We start from the raw sequence: 23414 nt of genomic DNA on the forward strand, positions 1-23414 counted from the left end.
ACTATGTACTAGGATCACTTGCATTTGGCTAACGCTAGTGTTCGCCGATACTTTATAATTCACTATATTCGGCAAGAAACTCTCTGATTCTTATCTTTGAGTTTCTTATTCGGTTTTCAAACTATGTGGGATTTAATATCCCCTTAATTTAAGTAATGTTTTCATTGCCGAAATGAAGCTTATTAGCTCTTTATACTTAAGTAAATGTTCTGAAGACTTTATAAACGATACGATAACCTCTTTGATAACTTATATGATAAACATAGTTGCACACAGCCATTACACTGTCTCCTTATTTACCCCAGCCAATCCCATGCATTGGTTATAGGTTTTGATTCTTTATTTTAATATCTCTCGAGTTTTCATATACTATTACTTGAATGGAGTCTGATATACAGAGGCATTTATATGGTGATAATCATTTATATTGTAACTTCAAGGGCATCTCGACAATAATTAACTGTATTTTTAATTAATATTAAGCTGATATTATATCTCCAAGGCAAACAAAATTCGAAGAAGTAAGCACAAAGGTAAGATATGCACTTTTTTTTTTGTTATTATTTCCTATATTTAGATATTCCAACAGAACTGGGGAATGCACGTTTTTCTTTGCCCATTGCATAGCATTCTCGCTTCACCAATGCCGTAGTGTACGCGTTAAGACTATCATAACTGGATTGATCCGATTCCAATGCAGACAAAAGTAACGGAACAAGTATACCGTGATTTTAAAGTTTACCCTACCCAGTCATTGCCAAATTATTTCCGCACCGCTAGAAGTGGTCGAAAATAAATCTTGCTTATTATTTATAATACTGACTTTTCACATTCATCAATATTTTTAGATTTGGCAAATTTAACCCGTTTAGACTGGTGACAACGTCCTGGATCAACAGTACTTCATCGAGAGAACACCCACCATTGCTGGTTCGATTTTAGAATGTTTATGTACTAGTAAAAATTACGAACATTGCTCTTTAAGAGGGAGGATTGTTTCCTACATATGATGTCCCCCCCACTCTTAGAACGAGACTACGAAGATAACACTTGCATAGTCTTCAAGAGGTCATACATGGCAAGTTTTAAACACTTTACTGTAGATTTCTTGATTAGAATGGCATGAAATAAACATTTAATGCAATTAAGCCTTGAAATGGCGCAAAATGCATCCGCAGAAATTGGTCTATGAAATACTCGTGGCGTAATGTGTGGTGGAGATAATTGCTACAGTAGATCAACTGTGACCCACGTTATCAATACTTTAAAAAACTTGGAATGGCCTTGAAACAGTCATAGAATCGAGCGCTAGAAGCTCAGCTGAATTTGATGGTTCACTTAAAGGTATGTTTCCAATTAGTTATTTTCTTCCTAAAATACGATAACATTCTCATATTGCGTATAAGATGGAGGTGAGCCCAACATTAATTGATTATTAAACAGAGATATCATATAAAAGTGAAAATATTAAAATGAACAGAAATATAAAAATGGAAATTTATAGATCGCCAGTTAGAAAAACTGTTTATAATAATAATAATAATAATAATAATATGTGCTTACTTTTTTGGGATCGCGTCTGTTAATTATAACGTTACCATCAGAAGGCAGCTTGCGGTGAAGAAAGGTTAGGCTTAGCTTCGATACCTAGACGTAGCTGTGAATGCGAAACTTCGGTTTAATGAAAATAAAGTAATAAGCGAAGTATAAAAATACAAATCTTATATTCGATATTTGAGAGAAAATAAATAAATAAACGCATTTTATTTTTACATTGTTTTCAGGTGAAACTTTGTACTTGTGATTTTTATTTCTAATCCTTGGTTAAAATAAAGATATCACAAAAAATTGAAGTATCATATTTTCATTAATGTAATGAAAACTTATTTTTCTGATTGTAAACCAAGTTTTCGGAAGTTTATATTTAAATTAAGCATTGTAGTTCATCAGTTTTCTCGCGATTATCAAGAGATTACCGAGACACCTATGCTGGTAACCTTTCTAGCCTGAACTTTGTACTGCTCATGAGTGTACAGATCACCTTTCTCCTTGTAAATTCTCCATAACGTTTTTTTTTTTTTTTTTTTTTTTTTGTAGATCAAGCCTGATACTACTACTCATCCATCCTTACATTCTGATATTGACTCCCTCAGATACGCGCTAAATCGCTAAATATATCCCATACACTACTAACATCTTTCCCCTGCAGTATTTTCTGCGATGGGACGGCTGTAAGCTCACTCCGAAGCTTGTTATAGTTACCTAACTGTAGTTCCGAATATACTCCTTCTTAAGAGAGAAATCCATAAATTTTGCAACCTCCCAAGTCAATACTACATGATCACTCTCCCCAATTGGAGGTAACGAGGACACCTATCTTATGCATATGCCCTCTAAACCTATGACCAGATCCAACACCCTCACACCACGAGTCCCTTCAGTTATGTGCTGTTTCTAGTAATTATCTCTTAGAAGGTGTATGAATTCCAATTCCCTTTTGCCACATGATAATTCCTCATTCTAATCGATATCACCACAATTAAAATCCCCCATAATAATCACTAATTTCCCTGCACTCATTACTAATTTGCTGGTCCATGAATTTAACATCACCCCTTGCACCCCCCCCCCCCCCCCCGGCCTATAGCAGCAACTAAACTGTATATTAGGTTGCGTTGGTCACTGTTTCACACCAGACCGCCTCAAATGAACTCTCATTCACACGTCTATCATCTTGATATACTACTTTGTTTTGGCTGCAACTCATCAGCTATCATTCAACAATACTCCACCCTCAGTTCTATCTCTGTATCCTCCCTGAAAATACTGTACCCATCACATTCGATTCCACTGACCACATCTTCAACTACAGTCAAAGGTGGAGTAAGCGCATCTTGTCATAGATTTTAAAAACTGATATTCTGTTCTTCAATTATTTGAAAGTAAAAAGATTTTCTAAGACCCTCCTTCCAAATAAATGAGAACAATTTCAGACTAAAAAGGGAAGTATAATAGAAAAAATATATAAATAAAGTCACAGTTAGAGAAAATGAGTTTATGTCTTGCAGTAATGAAAAAGCAACATAACTAAATGAGAATAAGAAAAGATTACAATTTGTCGAAAATGAGGATCTGGACAACACCAAAATGAAACAAATTTTAATCTGTTATTCTGAAATGCTAATATTCATCTAACCATCTGCTTGGAGTTTTTCAGAATTGTTTAGAATTATAGTCATATCAATCAATGATGTGAGACTAGTGTGTGTGATGTCTCTAAATTGCGTGTGTTCTCTGGCCAATTTCTCTGTTTTTTTGACATGAAAAACACTAGTTTCTGTAATGGGTAGTACCATTTCACTTTTTTAACTTGATTATTATGCGCCATTTTCCTCTTTACATAACAAACAAATGTTTTTATATGAGTAAAAATAAAACGCTATATAACAGCACATAAAAGAAGATTTTTTTTTCTCTTTTGATGTAACAAAAATAAACTGATAAGAGGAAAACTTCATATTTTTTATCACAACGAAAAGGATAAAATAATGAAAAAAATTTACCCACCAAATAAAATAAAAGTAAACGAATAGATTATTATATGAATTCAACTAACCTTCTCGCAAACATTTCGAACCGCTAATCTAAATGCTTAAAGTAATTACATAGTATTGTGACCAGGAATATCAAAACTAAAAACTACAACTCCATATTACGTTAAATATAAACAAAAATGAAACGAAAGATAATTAATTCCAAATTTGTTCAGGACTTAGTCCTTTCTTTTCGTTCTTGTTTATCACGAGTTACTTTTCACGATGAGTTAAATGCATTAGGTGTGAAACTAGTTAAAAAAGAAAGAAAGATACCTGTTGCTAGTTTTAATGAACAGCTGGATGTTGTAATTCTTGGAGAAAGCACTTTGAGGAAGAGAGAGATAAATAGAATGAAAGCAGAGAATAGGGAATTTGGTTCGATAGATCTGACGCTGAACTGAGTGGCTGTTGTGTGTTAAATGCTTGAGGGCATACCAGAGAAATAGATTATTATTAGGTATAGTTTCTGGGAAAATTCCTATGCTACTCCTCTTAAACACTATTATTATAATTATGGCTATTATAGCCTGTTTTTGTTTAGGAGTGTCCCTTATTTTAAATACATTGGCTATAATTACTCAAAAAAGGGTATATATATTTTAGGGTATTATGGGTGAGTATAGAAGGCAATTATAGCAGAATAAAAAAGGTGGAAAAATTTTGTACATACCTTGTTTTGATACTGGGATGTCTTCCAATTCCATGATCCTGCTGAAGGTTGTTTATAACGAGGGGGGGAGGAGGAGGAGGAAGGGAGCGTGTGTGTATTTTGACGCGGAAAAATAAATTTGGAAACCCGGGTTTTGTATTAATAATATATATATAAATATATATATTATTGTCTTTAAGGGAGCTTTTTGGGGGGGGGGGAGGAGAGAAGGGTTTACTTATGGGAAAACTGGGGCAGGAGAGAGCGTTAACGGGGTGCGGACCGTTTCGGTCGACTGATCATCATCGGAACATTTTCGGAATGAGTGTAGGGCTATCATGACTGAAAGTTGAATCTGCCAAAAAATCTGAAAGTTGAATTAAGCCACGCTTATGGCTTAATACAAATTAAGCCATAGGCGTGGCTTAATTTGTAAGTTCTGGATCGTCCAACATTCGGAAATTAGGTAGGGGCGGTGGACGTTTATTGAATTTTCATCGCATTTTATGGCAATAGTTTCGGATATTCTAAGCATTGTTTCGTTGTCTTGTTTGTCTATTGAGTAATTATAGCCAATGTGTTTAAAAATAACGGACACTCCTAAACAAAAACAGGCAACAATAGCCATAATTATTATTATTATTATTATTATTATTATTATTATTATTATTATTATGAAAGAGAGACCTCTAGGGAGTATCTTTGATAAAAGGAATGAGTCTGCCAACAGGAAGTATTCAGTTAATGTAATTGTCATCTTTTGTATAAAATACATGCGTTTCAGAGCGGGGTTTGGTACATCCCAAAAGCGAGAAAATATTCTCCAGTTAAGTTTTGATGAATTCGGACTGGGTTAGCAGGTATTCAAGAAATACGTTTGGTGCAAAAAAATCATAAATCCGCCCAAGAAGAGAAATATATTTGAAAATCTGGATATCTTATTTAGTTAGTGGGAATTAAGTGGAGATGTATCGTTTGCAAAACGAGGCAGGGCAGTGTCGTGATAGCATTTGAAATTCACTAGGTTGTTCTTATTCGATTGGAAGGAGAAACCATATGTTTGTTTTAAGGCATTGGTTATGGTAGATTTTTAAACCTTGGAGTATTTAAGCTCTGGAAGGTTTGTCAGATTTAAAGCAGGCATGTGTAAAACATGAGTTGTCAACAAAATCAATAACAGAATCCAAGTTAGTGAACAGAAACTCATGTTTGTACATGAGTTTCTGTTCACTAAGCACTAAGCACATGGCCGGTTTTATCATTAGGCGAACCTAGGCAATCGCTAGTCTTAGGGGCACTAAGACTTCGGTGCGCTAGATTTGCTACATAGTTCGGGGAAAAATTACAACTTCCGAAAAAAATTAGTAAAACCTTGATTAATAAAAAAAAAGACTGAAATAAATCAAGCCGTCCTGTTGCTCGCTGATGATCCTACATTATTTTCGCCTTTCACTATTTCTTCCACTCCCCTACTCTTTGTATACTTAACCTCAAGTGCAGAGATTTTTCTTCCTTCCGGCAACTGTCCCAGGATGAGCAGGAAAGTTCCCGGGTATCCCTCAAACTATCAGTGGTCGCGACTAACCGACTATTCTCACTTCTTATCTTCAATTCCCTATAGACTTAATTCTGTTGATTTTTAGATTAAGCCCTGTTTTTGCAAGCTCTCTGAGGTCTGAGAAGTTGGGGATTAAGTCATTCATTTTTCTCATAGAATCGTCTTGTTCGGTGGGAATTTTCATAGAATTGCAGTGGTATGGATTCTGATTGGTAGTATTCATAAAATAAGACCTATGATAGGTCTTTCTCTTCGCTTCCTTTACTTGTCATCATCCCTACTCCGGCATTCTGCTACTGATTTCAGATTAGTTCGGCCGAGCTTTTTCGTAGGTCAGAGTTGAGTCCAATTGCTCATAGTTTTGGTACTTGTGTATCTAACATTTTTACAGTGGCTGAAGAACGTTTGTGACCAAACTCGCCAGTGTTCTCCATAGAGCATTATTTCTGTAAGTAATACCTGTGTAGGTGTATGTACTTTTATGAGTATGACAAAATATATATAGAGAGAGACAATGTATACGGGCGCCTAAATTTTCTTTGCCTGGGCATCATATACTCTCGAACCGGCCCTTCCGAAGCAGCAAGTGAGTGGACGAAAGAATATTGCTCTGAGATATCGATAGAGAAAACTATAGAAAGGACACGCTCATCTTGAAGCGCAGTGAACTAGAACACAAGAGACTTGACGTCCAATTACAAAGAGTAGAAAGTAAATCACGAGATGAGGTTTGATAACTAGTTCTCTATGTCAAGCTCTGTCAAATGACTGTAACGTCAAGTGTAACAGCAACAGGTTTTCCAAACCTTTCAATAGCTTGAATTCAAAGGTGACTCATGCTAGCTAGAAGATCGACAGTTGATCTAGATCAGTGTTTCTCAAACTTCAGATATCCGCGTACCCCTTCTTAAATTTTCTTTATTACCAAGTACCCTCTTATCAAAATAATAATAATAATAATAATTAATAATTAATTAAAGTATATTTCATTGTAGATATCTATTTTATTTGAATTTATATGTTCATGTAAACAAAAAATATGATTTATTTTTAATAGAATAAAATTTGGAATAGGTTCCTCTTCATTTCCTGTCTATGAAAATCCACATTTCAAGTAATTCATGTCATACTTAAGAAGATTTTTCATATTCTTCTTAGTTGGTTCTCTAGAGATGCCAGACGACACACTCTTATCCATTTCATTTGATCCAGATGCAATATCAACGTTTTCTTGTTGCTTACAGCTACTTGCATTTGCTATATTGCTCTCTTTTGTGCATTTCATAAATCCAGTCTTTAACCAATGATCCATACTTAAGAATTTGAAAGCTAAAAAAATTACCGTATTTACTCGAATATAACTCGCACTTTTTTCCCAAAATTAAAGCTAAAAAATCGTGATACGAGCTATATGCGGGGATTTTCGGAAACTGAAGTTTTCAGAAAAAAACTGAAAATAGTGTGTGACTTATTATTCGCTACCGCTACATTTTTCCTTTTCAGAGAACAGTTTCCTTGTGTTCATTGTGTGCATTCCTAGTCTTGTAAATTACCAGTAATTTACAAGACTTAAGATACGTAATGAACAATCTTTCACAAATGATTAATGAGAAGTAAGCGCAGAGCTCGAAACAGACAGCAATGGTAAGCCAGTAGAGATAGAACAGCTATACAGCTATATATATATATATATATATATAGAGAGAGAGAGAGAGAGAGAGAGAGAGAGAGAGAGAGAGAGAGAGAGAGAGAGAGAGAGAGAGAGAGAGAGAGAGAAGTGCATATGATTGGTGAGGTATTAACAAATGATCGCACGAACCAAAAACAAAGGCAAGACAACAGTTGAGTTGAAATGCCAATAATCAACCGAATTCCATAATATCTGATTGCACTATTTGTTGAAAAATATATTACACAGACTGCAAATGTTTCTGTACCTTATTCAGTGATACAATAAAACTACTGTACTTGCTTTTCAGCGTCTTCAGTATAGTGATCCCGTTGGGGAAGGCGTGTTGTTTACCGCAGGGAGCGAGTTACTATCGCCACGACGTTCAGTCCTGGCGATAGTAACTCACAATTTGAGTAGGAGAATTCATACAAAATATATAATTTATGGAGAAATATATACATTTAAAATAATCGTTTTTTTCTTAATGATTCCATGCGTTATCCTCAAAGGGTGTAAAGGCTTCTCTGAGAGTACTATATTATTTAATTACAAACAGATGAAACTTTTTTTTTTAATTATTAAATATTTTACAACAAAATTTGGGAAACACTGATCTTGAGTGATGCAATTCATATTGGTAATCATTGATTCACTGGTCAGTGGTTGCATCAGAGAAAAACAATAAACTTTTAATACATGTAATAAGAAATAAACTTTATTTGCTCCATTTGAATTCCAACGTGTCTTCTACTTGTCGAATGGAATGGAGTCCCTGCCATTGAAAGTTGACAAACGGGAGATGTAGTCGATCAGATGAAAGAGTTTCACAATAAAACAAAAAATAAAGTTCTGTTTAATACAATCGCTTTTCTTCTGTCTTGAAGTGTCAAGGTATAGTATGGATTCATATAAAAGTATTTATTATTGTGAGAGAGCTGTTAATCCCATCTTACTGGGCACTATATCTTTCAACCTATGTGTGATTGCTCGCTGTTTTTTGTTTTGCATGAGAAAAATCCTTTTATATTTGAGATCGTCCTTCAAACAGAGTGGGGAAAAAAGTTACATAAGCGGACATCTGATTTCAGTATTCGCTTCTTTTGGGAATGGGGATCTAGCGCTAATTAACGGAATTGTTAGCGCAATCCTGCACAGGCACGCTCATATATATTACTTTTAAATATAAATTAAATAAATAAATAAAATTTATTCCAGAAAGATGTTTCAAACTTCAAAAATTTTCAATCTGTATTTCCAGATACTACTGTTACGATGGCCTTTACCAGGGAATCTCTTTCATGGATGTTTGGAACAATCAATACTCTCGAGTTTGTGGATCCGTTTCCTGAAACTCACCGATGTTACCAGTGTCGCAGAATAACTGAGGTTTCTTTATGCCTTCCTTGCTTGCACATATCTTGCTTAACATGCGCAGAATCGGCGACATGCGAAGGGTGGATCACGTGTCCCAGATGCAAGAGGATAGAGCAGAGGTCAAAGGTAAATTCGTTCGCTAAAGTTTAATAGTAATTAATTACTAGTAGGTGGCGTGTTTCATACTCTTCAAATTAATACAAGCCCACTCATGACTTTAATGGGAGATTCTTAAAATCTATTTCCTTATTCGTATATCAAATTATACAGTTTTTTTTTGTTACGCTGTAATATTTGAAATAAGAATAAAAAAAACATATTATTTTAGAATCTCGCCATTAAGTTCATGTGTGCGTTTACATTGATTTGAAAGGCTTTAATTGCTAATATTAATGATCTGTTTTCTGTGTCCAATATATGGCATGTCTATTGTATTGTACTGTTGTCTACTTATTGTTTTCCAAAGTTTTTACATACTTGCAGTTATAGTCATAAGGGCACAGTTCCGTTAAAAAAAGTTGATAGTAAACATAAAGATGAGCCTTCGTAGCTCATTCAAGTATAGACGAAGCCGTTTGGTCGAAAAGACCTGGGTTCGATTTCCGTCGGTGATGTGAGGAACCTTTATCTGGTCTCTTTCGACGAAAGGTGAGTTTGGGAAGGACATGGTGAACTTCCCTGTAAAAATTTCACCAAGAACACTTTGTGGGAAATGCCTACAAAGTCCCATAGGGTCGGAAACGACTGAAAGGGAAAAACCACCAACAAACATAAAAATAAAACCTGTGGGCATTGTATTTGAATATCGAATCCTATTGAATGAGTTCAAATTAATCTGAAAAAGGAAAATATTGTATTTTGTCTTTGATAATAAACGTTAAAGAATATAGAATAGAAATATTATTATAGAAAGCTGGAAGTAAACTCCAATTATGTTTGAAATGTAAGCAGGTATAATACAAAGGTCCAAAGTATGTTGAACAAGGGGTTAATGAGAATACTGTTTCGAGCTGATTATATATTCTATACAGTTCTGCTTATACTCAGCATTGTATACTATACTCTGCGACGAGTAGGTTCGATTGGAAAAAAAGGGCGGTGAAAAAAAATCGTGTCGGAACAAATAGGTCATTTCACTCATAGGTATGGCTTGTCATAAACTTCCCTGTGGAACAAGGATAAACATGCACGCACGAACACGCTCACACACATACAAGTAAACTTGATTTATTCATCACAAGACCAACGAAAACCAACTAGCAGTTTTACTAGATACCCAGAAAGCTTTTGACAACAGTGTCCCGTGATATTTTACTTTTTAAAAAAAACTGAAGACTGTAGGAATCAGAAGCTGTGTTCATGCCTGGTTTAAAAGTTATTAAACGTCTAAATCACAAGGCAAAATTTAAGAAAAGTTGTAAAGTTTCTTGCAGCTAAAATGCGATCTTTCCCAAGGTTGTCCTTGGGCCAGTAATATCTCTAATTTACGTCAACGACTTCTGTGACCTACAGTTATCAAGTCAAGTAAATACTTTTACATGACGGTATCGCATTGACATTCACTGCAAATTCTGTAAGTGAAATGCAAAACATGGTCAACACAGATCTGGAAACAATGACAAATTTGTTTCATGTGAATAAATTTATTCTTAATGTTGAAAAAAACCAAATTGATAATTTTTAAACTCAGAAATACAGCTGTTAGCAAAGCCAACATTTTCATCCATATATATTCCTACATAAATGGAATTGTAAAAGTAACGTCATTTGTAACTGCTGGAGATAGAAAACGTGAAGACTATAACCTACTTATGATTAAAAATAGACAGAAACTTAAGCTGGAAACCACATGTTACAGAAGTATGAAACAGAGTTAGATTATGCTATTTCGTGTCTTCTTTTAAAAAGATTCTTACCTGTATCAATGCTCGTACTCTTGGGTTATGCTTACGTTGTTTTTAATGAATTTTGTTTAATCCTTTATCCCAGTGAGAGCAAACAAAGTTTGCGCCTGAAAATATAGTATTGTACTATCTTACCCCGGTAAGTAGTGCAACACCAAGGCAACTCGTAGCAAAGGTGGAGCAAACTACCAAATCTCCCATAATGCAAAACACAATTCCTTGTGGATATGTATACTGTTATGCATTAAGGGATTAGCCATCTACCCAGACTAGTTTCGACCTTTATTGAGGTCTCTTCAGTGGGAGCCAGGCCCAGAGCTGGAGATGGAGATACCAGGCAGAAGCAGTAGCAAGTCATCTTTACCTATGGGAGTTGCCAAAAGGTTTATCACCTTTTTTTAAAAATTACTCTGGATTTAGAGAAAGATGTTGAAAGTTTATTTATCACTAGATTTGATTATTAATGAATTTTGTTTAATCCTTTATCCCAGTGAGAGCAAACAAAGTTTGCGCCTGAAAATATCTTCAGGACTAAATATAGTATTGTACTATCTTACCCCGGTAAGTAGTGCAACACCAAGGCAACTCGTAGCAAAGGTGGAGCAAGCTACCAACTCTCCTAACCCAGTATCTCCCATAATGCAAAACACATTTCCTTGTGGATATGTATACTGTTATGCATTAGATGACTTGAGACATAAAGATGACTTGCCACTGCTTCTGCCTGGTATCTCCAGCTCTGGGCCTGGCTCCCACTGAAGAGACCTCAATAAAGGTCGAAACTAGTCTGGGTAGATGGCCAATCCCTTAATGCATAACAGTATACATATCCACAAGGAAATGTGTTTTGCATTATGGGAGATACTGGGTTAGGAGTGTTGGTAGCTTGCTCCACCTTTGCTACGAGTTGCCTTGGTGTTGCACTACTTACCGGGGTAAGATAGTACAATACTATATTTAGTCCTGAAGATATTTTCAGGCGCAAACTTTGTTTGCTCTCACTGGGATAAAGGATTAAACAAAATTCATTATAGTCAAACCTAGTGATAAATAAACTTTCAATATGTTGTCTTTGTTTTATAATTCTGGAAACACTAAAGTGTAATGCGAAACTGTGAAAAAAGATTTCTCCGATTGTTATACATGTATCGGTGTATTTGAAGTATTGAATCAAATAAAGTTGAAAGTAAGAAAAAAAAATAAGAAAGAAATTGAATTAATGTCGTTTTCAAATTGTCTGTACATGGAAGTGCCAAAAACAGCACAAAAATGTTGCTGCATTTCCCAAAGAGTAATTGAAAGGTTCGCTAATTAACTCAATGCTCATACAATACTACGAAACAATAATAATAAACAGTAAAATAAACGCTTTTGCAGATGATACAGTACTCATTTTCCCTACGGACACAGCCGAACAAATGCAACCCATAGTGAATGGTGATCTTTTAAAAGTAACAAATTGGTTCCAGTCAAACAAACTCAGTCTGAATGCCTCAAAAACTAAATATGTAACTTTTAACTTGCGAAATAAAACTGGCAAAATGAACTTCACTGCACAATTAATTTTGCATGATTGGAATTGCAGGACAAAATCAAATTGCAACTGCGAGGAAAAGTCAGTGTAATAACTTACTTGGGATTAAAAATTGATAGTAATTTAAGCTGGAAACCGCATATTACCGATGTCATAAATAAAGTAGGGATTATATTAAACAGACTTTACTTCCTAAGCATGCTAAATATGCCTGGATTCAAAGTACACTACAATATAGTATATTATGTTGGGGAGGAATCTATCGCACTACGCTGAAATATTTAGTCTCGACTCAGAATAAAGTAATTCAAATCTTAACTAGAAACATATACAAGGATACTGCAATGTATAATAATAAATACACTATACTAAACACACTATCCCTTACATATTTATATGCCTATAGGGTACTATTATTCAAAAAAAAAAATGACAACGAATACGTAAATATCAAAAAAAGATGCTTAGTAGACATAAAAACCTAAAATATATAGTTCTTAAAGAAATAAAGAAGCAATACACAAACATTATACTTATTTAGCGCCAAAAATATTCAACACCCTACCTCTAACAATAAGAAATGAAACTAACTCAAACAAATAGAAAACTCGAATAAAAGAATATTTATTTTCACACAGAACTGAGGAAGCTCTGTTGAAAATAATTGTATAAATGATTGGTTTTTGGATATTGCTATTAAAAAATCTTGTTGCAGGTGTAAAACGTAAAAAAAAAATTAAATGCTATTAACTTGATTTATTTTGTTCCTAATTAATGTTGTGCAAGTTTCTCTGTATACATATTAGCATCTTTCTTGTGATTTTATTATGTTATTATATTATAATAATGTATAATATGTATATTATATGGATGTACACATGTGTATATAATGAAAATGCATTACATAACTTTTTGTAACTTTATGCATATCGTAACCTGGACGAGCTGTTGCTCTTAGGTTACTCGTATGGTTGTTCATAGTTTTGTATTAGACTATGAAGCGTACAATAAAATATCTATCTAAAATAATAATAATAATAATCATAACAACAACGACAATAAACATTTTTTGCAATTAAAAATGTACGTAAATTTCGTCGCCTAACTGTTTTATGTTGTTCTTAAACTTATTAAGCATAGTATTATTTCGCGGTTATAGATTTTTGTAATCAACTAAGATTTCGTCCCTCATTGAGTATTTTTAGCATAATTATTTTTAACATCTAGATCGATTATCAAAAGAGCATTAATTATTTCGCAGGGTCGCAATATTTCTCTGGAATATGAGGCTGTGAAGAATCTACGAGTGAAATGTGTTTTCCATTCAAATGGTTGTTATGAAATAACGGAACTGGAGACGCTGCTGGTAAGTGGCTTTATTATTATAATTATTATGAACGTTCCAAACAGGTCAATGAACCGACTGACGTTATCACAGATACTCAGCACTGTAACTAGGCCAAGAAAATTGCGCAGGGAGCATGAATGTCAAGAGGGTTACAATGAAGATAGATATAATATAACACAGTAGTATGTTTGTTATTTTAAATGTTGAAGTATGGTGAAGAAAGATGCATAAATTTATAACTACGACTATTCAGAAGACAAAGAAACTTAAAAAGATTCATATTCTCCACTAAATTTAAAGTTAAAAAGCTCATTGATTTATATCACCCGGGTTTGACAGCGAACGATCCATCCTCGGACCAGTGGCAGCTAAGTGGGGGAGTTTTAAGTAGCCAATGCATTCCACATAATAGCGGCTTTGTTTTTGACATCTGTTTGTTAATAAATGGAGGTTTAGTAAAATGATATTCATGTAAATATTGGTGGATCTAATGATACCCAAGAAAATTTATGGGAACTGACTGGATGTAAATGTGAAAAGGGATTCAATTAAAAATTGGGGTATTCTGAAAAATAATTTGCCTAGTTGATTCTTTGGCCGTGTTGGTAAAAACTGTACCAGCTTCCCAGCTCTGGGTTCGAACTCCATTCTCCACTAAATTTAAAGGGGCCTGGTATTTGTGAATTCTTTTGGGAAATGAATTTCATTGTTCGACGTATCTAACTTTTTGCTGTTCATTGCCCTAATAGACGACTGATTTGTAAGTTTTCGTAGGTCAGATTCGCATTAGAAATAACAGGAGAACAAGAGGTCATCCCTGGAAGCTGTATAAGGAGGGTGTGAGCAAGAGAGTGAGGAGCAGGTTTTTTGCATGGAGAGTGGTGAGTGATTGGAATGCATTGCCCGAGAGTGTGGTGAGCGCAGAGACAGTGAATATATTTAAGGCGCGGTATGATAAACTGTGTGTATAACGGTAGACCTCCCATGATGAGTCTTTGACTCCATGAAGGTTTTTATAATAATAATAATAATAATAATAATAATAATAATAATAATAATAATAATAATAATGATTTCCTAGACGTAGATTCTTTTTTCTATATCGAAATGCATAATAGAAATTATGATATTGTTAGCAGACACCTAATTGGGGAAGAGAGAACAGAAGGGAAGTATATTGCTTGTGTTCTCAAATGTGATTCTTAACAAGCATGTACATTGTACGTAGGATCGAAGTATTCTAGCATAGTGGAGGAAGTAATAATAATAATTATTTGAACTTGGTTACTTCCTAAGGTAACAAAAGCCAAGAATTATTAATGGACTATCAATGGAAGAAATAGGAATCTGTTGATGTGTTTTTTAACAGCTGAAGGCTTTAGTCTTTGGGAAAGACAATGTCAGAGACGCTGCTACAAAGAACGGATGTAGATGCAATAAAGAGAAGTCAGTTTCGCAAGTTTGAAGCTTGACTGTAAATGGATATTGAGCAATAGTTGCTTTTGTTCTTACAGTTTTGGAGGAAAGTGGAAGAATGCTTATGTCAGTTCATCAGAAGGTTGTATATGGCCACTGAATTAGAAACTTTCATTTTATGTATACGCATGCGACTGCCACTACCAATCCTCTTCAATTATCTGCGCATAGTTCGGTGAGGTTATGGGTCATGAACTGCATTCGTTAAATGCTTCGGTCAGTTGCTGTACACAGGAAGTTCTGTTTGTCCGTATGTTTGTTCGTTTGTCCTATCCATTAAACACACGCGTATCTCACTCTTTGAGAAATCAGTCAGCTTTGCTGTTTTCAAAATCGTGGCTCCAGTCAGACAGGCACTCACAATTGATATCATCATTGAAATGTACAAGGTTGCTCTTTCCCCATTGAAGAAATGCATGGCAATCGGAGATTAGTTATGGTATGGTAGCTTGATTATAGTAGATCTGGCGTTTCTAATAACTGGGCGCTAATAGATTTGTCAAATGTAAAAGAGCAATGTTCATCAGTAAAGTTTGGGACAAGATTTGAACTCAGTAAGAGGTCATTTTTGTATAGGAAGCAGAGAGTGGGTGAAAATGCCGAGCCTTATCTTAGAACAGGGGTGGCCAACCTATGGCGCCTTGCATGATTAGAAGTGGCGCACTGAACCCCAGAGAAAACATTTTTTAAATGTTGTATACGATTTATATATATATATATAAACACACAATTAACCTACCACTGAATTCTAGAGTGCGCACTTACTATACTTGTTTGATCTTGAAGCAACAGGCACCGGCAAATGCTGACATGCGTCACCAGTTACTCATTCAGTTTACAGCTGACTCTCGTGTCATAACGTTCGATGTGACTGAACAATCCCGTGTTTTCGAACTTATATGTTTTTATTAGCAGTTCTTTAAGTTTAAGATAAGATTTCTGTTTTCATGAAGGTTTAATACAGTTCTGTAAATTTAAAAATAATTTTTTTCATTTTGAACGCGTATGTCAAGTTCTTGCCCGCTCCCTTAATTTGCTGATACTGAAACTGCAATTATTCGATGTATTTGTATGTGTGTGTTTTTATGTTTTTTTTTTTAATACAATATCTTTCCTTTTTATTTACGTATAGTAGATTTATTCCTAAAATTTAACTGATCATCAGCAAAGCTTTCGTAATGAGGATGTTTGGGTTGTGTGTGTGGTTGCCAGCTGATCGACTGTTTTATGGCAGGAAGCGATCTCGTATTTCATTGGACATAATACATTACAAGAGAGAGACGAAAACACTCTATGAAAAAATATATAAATAATATTTTTAAACTTATAGAACTGCATTAGGCCTTCATGAAAATAGGATTCTTATCTTAAACTTGTAGAACTGTTTTTTAATGTTCATAATGTTTAAAACCATACAATAATTTAAATAAATTATTTAATAATAAGATTTACTTTTTTAAATAAATTTTTTACAGTCAGTTACCCATTACTTTGCAAAAGAAAATGAGCAGAAGAAAAGCAGAAGGTGATAGCAAACGCCAGTTTAATGAACTGTTGGAAAATGAGTTCTTATTTATTGCGTGTCCTTCAGGAAAACCGTTGTGCATTGTTTGTGAAAGCACTCTCTCTCAGATAATAGAAGACATGATCGTAACAAACACTATAGAAAACGTCAAGCTGAATTAGAAGAAAAACTTAAGTTAGTTCCTGTGTCTGAGTTACGGAAAGAATAGGTGGTTAAGAAAAAGGAAGAAATAAAAAAGAGACAAAATATATTTGTGAAACGAAGTTGTGAAAGTATAGCAATGCTGGAGGCGTCTTATGAAATTGCCTTTGTGTTGGCTAAAAAACAAAAGCCTTTCTCTGATGGAGAGGAAGTTGTTAAGCCCTGTCTCGAAAAATTTGCAAAATGTCTTGGTGATAAGGATGTTGTAAGAAAAGTAAACCAAATTGCTCTGTCCAAGCAAACAATTACAAGACTCCTCGAAGAATTTTCCCATGATGTTACTGAGCAATTAAAAGACCATGCTCATGCTTGTGCTTTCTCTTTTCTTTAGCCTTAGACGAATCCGCTGACAATTAAGCATTTTTAGAAGAGGAATTGATGGTAATTTTAGCATCTTTGAAGAACTTGTCGGTCTTGGGTCACTTCATGGAAAAACCAGAGGGTTTTTTTTTCTATGAAGAAAAAACTAGATTCTAGTAAGCTCATCAGTGTGTGCACTGATGGAGTACCGTCAATGGTAGGTAGAGTTTCTGGGACTGTAACTTTACTTGAAAGGTTTTAGGTCGTTCTCTACTAAAGTATCACTGTATTATACATGAAGAATCTCTGTGTAGAAAAACTAAATTTGAGGCATGTTATGATACCAGTTGTAAAGTGTGTGAATAAAATTAGAGCAAGAGGGTTAAACAGAAGAGAATTCAGAGAATATTGTGAACTGCTAGATATGTAATATGATGATCTCATCCTTCATTGTGAAGTGCTCTGGCTTTCTAAAGGACAAGTTCTCAGTAGATTTTGGAAGCTGAAAGAAAGTGTTCGTAATTTTCTGGAAGAGAAGGATGAGCTGCATGAGGAAAAAGCCCTGATGAGAAATGGCTATTTGATGTAGCATTTTTGGTTCATGTTACTAGCCACCTCAATGATCTAAATTTGAAACTGCAGGGCAAGAACAAATTGGTTCCTAGCTTAGTAAATGACATCAGTGCATTCAAAATGAAATTAAAACTGTTCATCTCCCAGTTAGAAAATTGGGATTTAAGCCAATTTCCACATTTAAAAGAACATAGTGAATCTGTTGAAGATAATGGCAACTTTACAGAATATACTGAGAAACTCAGATTTTTACAAGAGTCCTTTAACATTCGTTTTAGCGACTTTGCGGAAGAAGGAGACTGCATACTTGCATTTATAAATCCCTTTTCACTTGCTGAACAAAAAATTTTGACGATGCCTAATAACATACAAATGGAACTTATTGATCTCAGAACCAATTCTTTATTGAAAATGAAATTTAACGAACTTCCATCACTCCCAGATGTTTCTGATATAATTAATTTCTGGGGATAGTTGCCCTGTGAACATTTTCCAGAACTGAGAAAATTTGCTCAGAGTTATATCTGTCGTTTTGGAATACACACAGATGCGAACGAGCATTTTCATCAATGAAAATGATTAAGAACAAACTATGGTCGCGACTGACTGATTCAAATTTGAAAAACTGTTTGATGCTTTCTGTAACTGATTTAACTCCAAACATTACAAGCTTAGCAAAAGCAAAGCAATTTCAAAAGTCAATAAAATAATTAATGTTTATCTTGTCTTTATATGAAATCCTTTTATTTAAAACTGCTAAAAGTGTCTATATTGCCATATATATAATAAATCATTTTATGCATAACTGTTAAATATATCCATATTACCATATTTTAAAAGCGCTGAAAAGTGGTATAAGTTTGTATGGCGCATCTTAACTAAAAAATGAAAAAATTGATGCATGAACTATAAAAGGTTGGCCACCCCTGTCTTAGAATAAAAACCCATCTATCATGATGGTTTCCATGATGGCATAATTTCATTTGTGCTTTATTATTTTTATTCACTAATTAAATTATTAATTCCGCTAAATTAAAATTAATCACATGTAAGAGTTAAACAAAGAGAATTATAAGACAACCAGCAATTAGGTTTGGCTAGGTTCAGCTTCTGTGTGCAACTTTGGAAGTTGCACATAGGGACTAGTTCATGCTGTTTTCTAGCTGGTGTCAGCAATCATCCTCGAAGCTTGTATTAAGGAATTAAGGAATAATTATATTCCTTAATATATAGGAATAATTACAAATTAAATGTTTTGAGGCTGCTTCCACAATACACACAGAAATGTGTATTCCTAGTTTAGCATGAATGAGCATATATACACACGCTCTTATAGAAAGGTTATATATATGTATTTGTAAATTGCTTACTTTGAAACTACTGAAGTGCTATCAATACTGCATTGGATAGATGGTGCTCTGGTTGCCTATGCATAAACATTACTGAAATTCATTAGGCTCATGACTTTCCCTTTGGTTGTACTATTTAAGCAAGTGTGTAATGCGTCTGTTATGGAACAGTAGTTTATTTATCATGTCTGTATATATATATATATAAACTCAGGATTTTTTTGATCGTGATTAGCTGCTTCATTGTTATTCGATGCAGCCATTATAATATTTCTATAATGATGGATCGTTTTTACACTTTAAGGTTTATATATGTCCAGTTTCGATTTCTTATTTACCACAACTTTAGCAATTTTTCAGGAATTTCTTCTTATGAATAAGTCGAATACCCTTGATAAAATTATGAAATCAACTACAACTTGGGTTTTATTCTAAAGCGATATTATTCAATTTCCATAAAACCTTCCTGAGGTAATTTTTTGTTGTTGTTGAAATCTATACTGTTTTAGAGATTATGTGGTCGCATGTAACTGATAAGTTTCTGGAGAAGTAAGATCAAAATTTACTTTATAATCTTTAAAATTGGAATATATCTAAATTTGTGTATCAATTTTTTTCTTTCCTATTTTCTAAATCGGCATGATCAATGTAGTTTTTAATACGTGCGGCATCTCTCCAGATTCAGATATTTTATTCGTTAGTTCAGGCAAGTGGTGTTTTCTCCCGGAAACTCGGGCTTTTAGTCCCTTAAACTCAAGAAAATCGACCATAGTACACACATTGTTTCAGACAATAACATATCCTGTTAGGATCAGACAATAAGAGATGGCAGCACTTGTTTGCTGGTCTCTTCATCAATAGCCGCCTATAATTAGTGATAAACATTTGCCAGCTATCTCTGATTGGCTATCGGTGGCGATTGAACTGTCCACTTGGTCTCCAAAAAGCTATATACTGTATAAAGGCCTTGCCTACTCCCTATTAGGGAATAAAAGGCGTTAGCTGATTTATTTATTTATTTATTCGAGAGCACCTGATGCTATGGACGAGAATGTTATGGACGAGAACCATCGTGTTTGATTTACACGTGTGGTCCTAATGCGATGTCCTACTTTCTTCTAGGAGATTAGCTTATTTATTTTTTCCTCCTGTAGCTCTATAGCAGAAACGAAAAGTAATGGTGGAATTTATTTGCTGTTTTAGATGGTTTGCTTCTTTCACAAAATTCTCTTTAATGGTTCCAAAGGCGTTGGCTTTGTGGGCAGAGTCCAACAATTCCGTTAATCAAATGCGAGGCTTTTAATGTCATTTGGCGCAGACATTAGTTTGTTTACTGTAATAGTGTCCTTTTTGCTTTCTTATCTGTGTTGTATGGCGATTCAGATGCTTCTGTATTCAGCTTTTAGTACTGTATTTTGTTGATCTCTTGTTTTTACAAGGCGTCCTTTCTTTATATACCACTTATAGTTTGTGTATTCGAGAATTTTGTCTTGTTTGAGTATGTGTGTACTTCACTTTTTATTGTTGCATCGACAAATTCTTAGAAGAAATATCAGCTGTCCTGCTGAAAAAAAACTCTGTCCTGCTGAAAAAAAAACTCTGTCCTGCTGAACTTCTGATTATTGGGGCATCCTCTCCACTTTTAGAACAAAAAACGTGCCGATTCCTGGTGTGACACTCTCTTAGAGTAGGCTATAATCCACAGACTCAATAATGCATGGCGAAAAACAAGGAACGCGCTTCGAAAAAAAAAGTATTAATATTGAATGAGGGATCATCCTGAATCTTTTGCTGATTATATGATCGAGTGTAGACGTGGCAGATGCATATCCATTGTCTTTCATCCTCGAAGGCTGTATAATTCGGGTGTGAATAATACCTTCTGAGTCAAACAGCTTCTAAGACATCATGCCTAGAAATCTATATGCCAGAATACATCACCAAGTGTGAAATTTGGAGTTCAAGGTATAATGATTTAGATCTTCATTAAAGCTCCTGGAAGGATGAATCAAAGATTTGTCACATACTTCTGGATGTTGCTATACCTCTTATACTCTGGTAGTATCATTAAACCGACTCATGTCTCTTTCACATTGCAAAAAGTATAGACATGATATGAGAAAAATTATACGGTAAAATTTAAACCGGATCTCAAACCAATAGAACTCTCTCTCTCTCTCTTTCTCTCTTCATGTAGATTCTTCAGTGAGATGGTGCAGCACCATGTCCTTCCAGTTCTCTGTTGGTGGCTTTCCTTTTTGTTTCTGCATAGCCATCTGATCCTGTCCATGATCTTATATCTTCAGGCCATATCCTTAGTTTTTTGCCTCTTGATCCTTTTCCCATAATTTTTCCTTCTACAACTGTTAGTATCCTCTGTCCTGCTGAACCTATAAGTAAAAGTCATGATAATCTCATCTTTCTCTGTATCATTTCCTGTAATAAAGATCTATGTGTTCTCATTTCCCGTAGGATATCTGTATTTGCCACATGTTCTGTCCATGAGATTTTCAGAGCTCTCCTCTAGCACCGCATTTCAAAGGCCATTATCTGTTGCCTTGCTCTCTTCTTGAATATCCAGGTCTCACTTCTATATGTGAAAATTGGCCACACTAATGTTCTTATCATTCTTTTCTTTGTCTCGATACTCACTGAACTTCTGAGCAGATCTTTATTTTTCCAGAATGCATCTTTAGCTATGGCTGTTCTGATTTTTATTTCTTTATCTTGCTTTCCATCTGCAGTAAAGTAGATGCCTAAATATTTGTATTCTGTTGTATGTTCAATTTTCATATTGTTTATGAATATTTCTGGCTCGGATCTGCTTTCTTTTGAGATTTCCATAAATTTGGTCCTTTTTGCATTTATATCTAATCATTTAATCCAAATTCTTTACCTTCTTCAATCAGTAGCTGCAGTAATTTGATTAATCTGTTTTCTGCCATTAGAATGGTATCATCAGCATATCTAAGATTGTTGTATTTTATACCATTGATACTAATTCCTATTTTTTGTTTTTCAATCTTTTTCATCACTGGCTCACTATAGATATTAAATAGATTTGGTGAAAGGATACAACCTTGTCTAACTCCTCTTTTTATTTTCACTACAGAAGTCTCAGCGTTAAACAACTGCATTTTCTGTTTGGTGTAAATCGTTTTTATGATCTTAAGTACATGATCTTCTATGTCTAATTTATCTAATATATTGAACATTTTATTATGTTTTGCCCGATCAAAAACCTTCTGAAAGTTTATGAAGCATACGTAAATGTTCCTATTTCTTTCAAGTAATCTTTCTATTAGTATTTTTAGTTCCAGGATAGTATTAATGGTCCTTTCCTCTTCTGAAGCCTTTCTGTTGTGCACTCAATTCACCGCTTAAGGCTCTTTCAATTTGTTTGTTAACAATAGTTAAAATAATTTTAGATGCATGGGCTATTAGGCTCACAGTTCTGTAATCCCCGCAAGTTTGTGCATTATTCTTCCTAGGAACTGGTATGCAGATAGATGTTGTAAAAACTTCATGTAATTGTATTGTTTTATAGATGTCCTGAATGGATTCCACTAAATAGTTGTTATAATTGCCAGTCAAAACTTTCAGCAGCTCAGCCGGGATATTACCACACGCAGGGGGATTTATTATTAGAAAGATTCTTAATTACGTGTTCTACCTTCTTTCTTGTGGGTAGAGTGGTATCTGTAGTTACGTTTAAATTAAGGCGACGTGAATCATCTAACATGTTACCATTATCATCATACAGATCTGATAAATCTTTTAGGAGGCATTCTGTATAACCAATAGAACACCGTACGTATAAAGTGTAACGCCGGTTATAGGTAGAATGAAAGAAGAATGGTCTAAAATCATCATTATCGTACTTTCTATCGGCATAAGGTGGGTTGATGCTATTATGAATAATAGCCTTCGAATCCAATCTATCTGCAGCCAAGTTATTTAAAATTTTGTAAGAATTCAAACCACTTATAGGCTTGATGTTTGTGTTCATTTTTCTTGGATATCCCAGTGGTGCATCTTCCTTTCTGTTCTTCCGTTTTGGAGGCAGGTGTCCTTATTCGGATACCCAAGGAATTCTGCCGAAAGAGGTACGAATTCTTATACCGAATTTTCCTAACGCCTAATTTGAGGAAATCTTTTATGAGGCATTCTGTATACGTGCCCATAAAACTATAAAGGTCTTCTTTGATTCTTGTTATTATTGAAATATATCAGTATAATTCTTCTCTAAACTCCTGAAAATGGTTCAAATTACCTGATATTATCACAAACCGATAGCGACATGCCTAGAAGGGTACGAAGTGAGTAATATCAATTTAAAGACCACACGCTCTTGG

General features: G+C 34.5%; 1 protein-coding gene across 2 annotated transcripts in view; it reads left to right on the forward strand.

Moving 5' to 3' along the window:
* Positions 1-429: 429 nt before the first annotated feature.
* LOC150106129 (uncharacterized) overlaps positions 430-23414 on the forward strand; it is a 74836-nt gene continuing 51851 nt past the window's right edge. Inside the window, exons 1-3 of one of the 2 annotated variants that reach the window (XM_090394496.1) lie at positions 430-533; positions 8734-8975; positions 13549-13653. In XM_090394496.1, coding sequence (XP_090250622.1) covers positions 8748-8975; positions 13549-13653 — 333 coding nt within the window. In that variant the 5' untranslated portion in view covers positions 430-533; positions 8734-8747. Of the gene's footprint in view, positions 534-1213; positions 1345-8733; positions 8976-13548; positions 13654-23414 lie in introns of those variants that run through there. The other variant, XM_090394495.1, reaches the window with a different exon arrangement.

Source organism: Typopeltis vanoorti, chromosome 6, assembly GCF_054136105.1.
Source record: "Typopeltis vanoorti isolate ZY-2024b chromosome 6, IOZ_Tvanoo_1.0, whole genome shotgun sequence".
Classification (NCBI taxonomy): Eukaryota; Metazoa; Arthropoda; class Arachnida; order Uropygi; family Thelyphonidae; genus Typopeltis; species Typopeltis vanoorti.